This window comes from Otolemur garnettii, unplaced genomic scaffold (genome assembly GCF_000181295.1).
Source record: "Otolemur garnettii isolate 467f Iridium unplaced genomic scaffold, OtoGar3 scaffold00082, whole genome shotgun sequence".
Taxonomy (NCBI): Eukaryota; Metazoa; Chordata; class Mammalia; order Primates; family Galagidae; genus Otolemur; species Otolemur garnettii.
Window position 1 is genome coordinate 5,840,482 of NW_003852477.1, and position 3,050 is coordinate 5,843,531.

The 3,050-nt window shown below is 47.8% G+C and overlaps 1 protein-coding gene across 4 annotated transcripts in view; it reads right to left on the reverse strand.

Annotated features, from left to right (window-relative positions):
* Positions 1-3,050, reverse strand: part of ZNF852 (zinc finger protein 852) — an 8,921-nt gene that overhangs the window by 3,606 nt on the left and 2,265 nt on the right. For 2 of the 4 annotated variants that reach the window (XM_023515955.1, XM_012808031.2), the window contains exons 2-3: positions 1,455-1,546; positions 1,011-1,137 (exon numbers count right to left, since the gene is read on the reverse strand). In XM_023515955.1, coding sequence (XP_023371723.1) covers positions 1,011-1,137; positions 1,455-1,469 — 142 coding nt within the window. In that variant the 5' untranslated portion in view covers positions 1,470-1,546. Of the gene's footprint in view, positions 1-1,010; positions 1,138-1,454; positions 2,418-2,776; positions 2,806-3,050 lie in introns of those variants that run through there. The other 2 variants (XM_023515954.1, XM_012808032.2) reach the window with 2 other exon arrangements.

The window sequence follows — 3,050 nt, forward strand, 5'->3', positions numbered from 1 at the left end:
TAATTAGAGTAACAGCTATCATGCTACTTAGCCTGCAGAAAGTCAAAAATGGTCTGGGTCAGTAGCGTAACCCTCTCCAGAGTTGGCTATTGTCCTAAACTTGTCAATCACAGAACCTGCCCTGACAATAAACCTTCTAGGGAATTGCCTCAGTCTTTAATGAGAGAAATGCTTAGGCAACCATGCTTTGTGTTAAGTCATCCTAAGCATCCCAGGATGGACCATGGGTGACTGGACTAGGGCCAGGCACTAGACCTGAGGGAAGCTGTAGGTTACTTATAAGCTTGTGCTGTGGCCTGGGCCAAAGCTCTGTCCAAATAGAGAAGATATTCAATGGCTGTAGCAACCAGAATCCTTCTCTGAGTAAGTGTGGAACTCGTAGTAAGGCAAAATTTAAGCAATTATGAGTAGGAATGGAAGCTAAAATGATGCATGGATAAGAGTCAAGCCCTTGGGAACCACAGCAAACCATAACTGTAAGGAAACAGAGAGGTGAACTAAGGAGTTAAGAGAGGGACAGAAGATTCCCAGAGTGAATAAAATGGGTACCAGCAGCAGGATGAGCAGAGACAAAACTAATATGCTGCGAGCAGCTGCACTATATTAACTCCAGAACACGGGCATAGAAATTTGTTTGCCTTTTCTGTGGGTCAGGGCCATTCTCCACAAGTCCCTGTTTTCCACAGGGTGGTCTGGCTGATTGGAAAGGCTCCCATTCCTTTAACCCTTACAACACATAGCTCCATATTTACAATAACTTGAGGGTCCCTCCATTCCTTAGAACTACAAAAACCCCAACTAAACCACCACCTCTGTCAATCAATAATGAAGTAAAGAGAATGCTGACCCTTGTAAAGCTGAGTGATGATAAAGAGAGGTTCACTACACTATTGACTATAGTTTATCTACGTTTGGAAATTTTCCTAATAAAACATTAGAAAAGATAAGGCATATAATGAAGAAAATCTACTGAATACAGAGTCTTAGTTACGGAGGAACAGAATCGTTACCCAACAAGGCCGAGCTGTGGCAATTTTCCAGCATCACGTTCCAGTATGGGGTGCTCTGACTGAATGTCAGACCTTTCCACTTCTGCTCAGTGTCGTCCACAGACAGGTCCTCACATGCCACAGCGTCCTGGAATGACAAGCTTCTGTTGCTCAGGAACCTTCCCAGCCTGAAGGCAGAGTCGGGGGGTACAGAGGGCACAGGCTACAGGATCTTGATGGGAAAAGGAATGGGACACAGGAGCTGGGAAGACATTTCCAAAGGACAAGTCCAGTGCAAGACAGAGTCCATTAACTCAGCAGAAGGGACCCCGTCCCGGGGAAAGCAATTGGCAGGAGAGACACAGGCACAGTCTCAGATGAGGCAGGGTCCTGGAGCTGACACCTCTGGCCATTCTTGGGCCACAGACAAGGGAACTTAGGAAAAACACAAAGAACCAAGCTCACCTGGCACCTGACCATCCGAAGCACAGTTGTTCCTGCTTGGTCTCCAGAGTTCCCAGCTTGGGGAAGAACAGGAACCGGGGAAACAAATTGAGCTGAGGGAGGAAAGAAGGCTGAGTGAGACAAGCCCTGCCCTCAGCTCCCATAAGATCTATGGTCCCAAGGGGTGGGTTCAAGAGAACCCAGCCAGCTCCACGCACAGACTCTGACCCTCTTCCATAAAAGGCATTATCCCAAGGTGCTGTCAGTCTTCCCTGCAGGGCACAGTAGAAGGTCCCTGTCAAACTGAGAACTCAGTGCTCCTCCAGCCCTCACTGTCTTCAACCTCTCTGTAGGGAGCTCTTCTTCTGGACACACTCGCTCTCCTGTGGCTTCCTGAGCAACAGCCACACCCTATCTGCCCCTTCAGAACTGGCTCCTCTTTCTGCTCCTGCCCTGTGGCTATGGACACTCCCTGAAGCTCAGACCCCAGTGCTTCCTTTTTTTCCCTGTCAGTGATCTAACTGACCATCACTGCTCTAACACTGCTCTCACTTCTCCTTTCTCTCCTGGACCTGTGCTACATGCTTCCACTTGTCCACGGGACATTCCACTCGAGTATCCCATAGCACCCAAGTTCAGAGTCTAAAATGCACGTTCTTACCACCTTCTTGACTGCACTTTCCAAGTTCTAGCAACAAACCCATTATTACCTAAAACATTCTAACTCCCCTTCCTCTCCTTTCAAACCGAAGTCCCATGCATTCTTCCCTACATTTCTTATACCTATCCTTCTCCATTCCAATCACTCCAGTTCAGGCATTAATCACATCACATCTACCCTACTCCACCAGCCTTGAACGGAGGCTCCTTCTCACTCAATCCACAATGTTCACGATTGTCAGAGTAATACTCATGATATACATCACCCTCTGCCCCCCAAAATCCTACTGGCCTGAACCTCAAGGTCCTGGACAATCAGGCCCAGGTTTCCAAACATAGGCCTCCCTAACTCTAGCCAGTTGAGACTCAAGGAACACCAAGCTTAGAGTCTATTTATACCCTTTCCTAATCGCAAGCCTACTACTTTTCCTTCCCCTTCAAAATCCTACCCTATTTCCACTGTTTAATCCACTGCTACCTCCTTCATGAAGTATCCCCTACCAGTTGCAGTGCACAACAGTCATACTTTTTATCCCATGATCAACTTTTTACAACACCCACATATTTGTGACAGGTTTAAATGCCTAAGGACAGACGTAATTCATATGTATCTTATGAGGCTGCCCTTTCATGTAGGATCGACTCTCTACCATTTAAACAGTAAGCTCTTTGAAAGCACTTACGATGTACTGTATCTCTCTGGTCTCCCACATTGCCTTGACCATGGCACGTGTTTGACAAAATCTTGCTAAAAATCATGAATGTTGGCTCGGCACCTATAGCTCAACCGGCTAAGGCGCCAGCCACGTACACCTAAGGTGGTGGGTTCGAATCCCCAGCCCAGACCCACCAAACAACAATGACGCTGCAACCAAAAAATAGCCGGGCGTTGTGGCGGGCGCCTGTGGTCCCAGCTACTTGGGAGGCGGAGGCAGGAGACTCGCTTGAGCCCAGGAG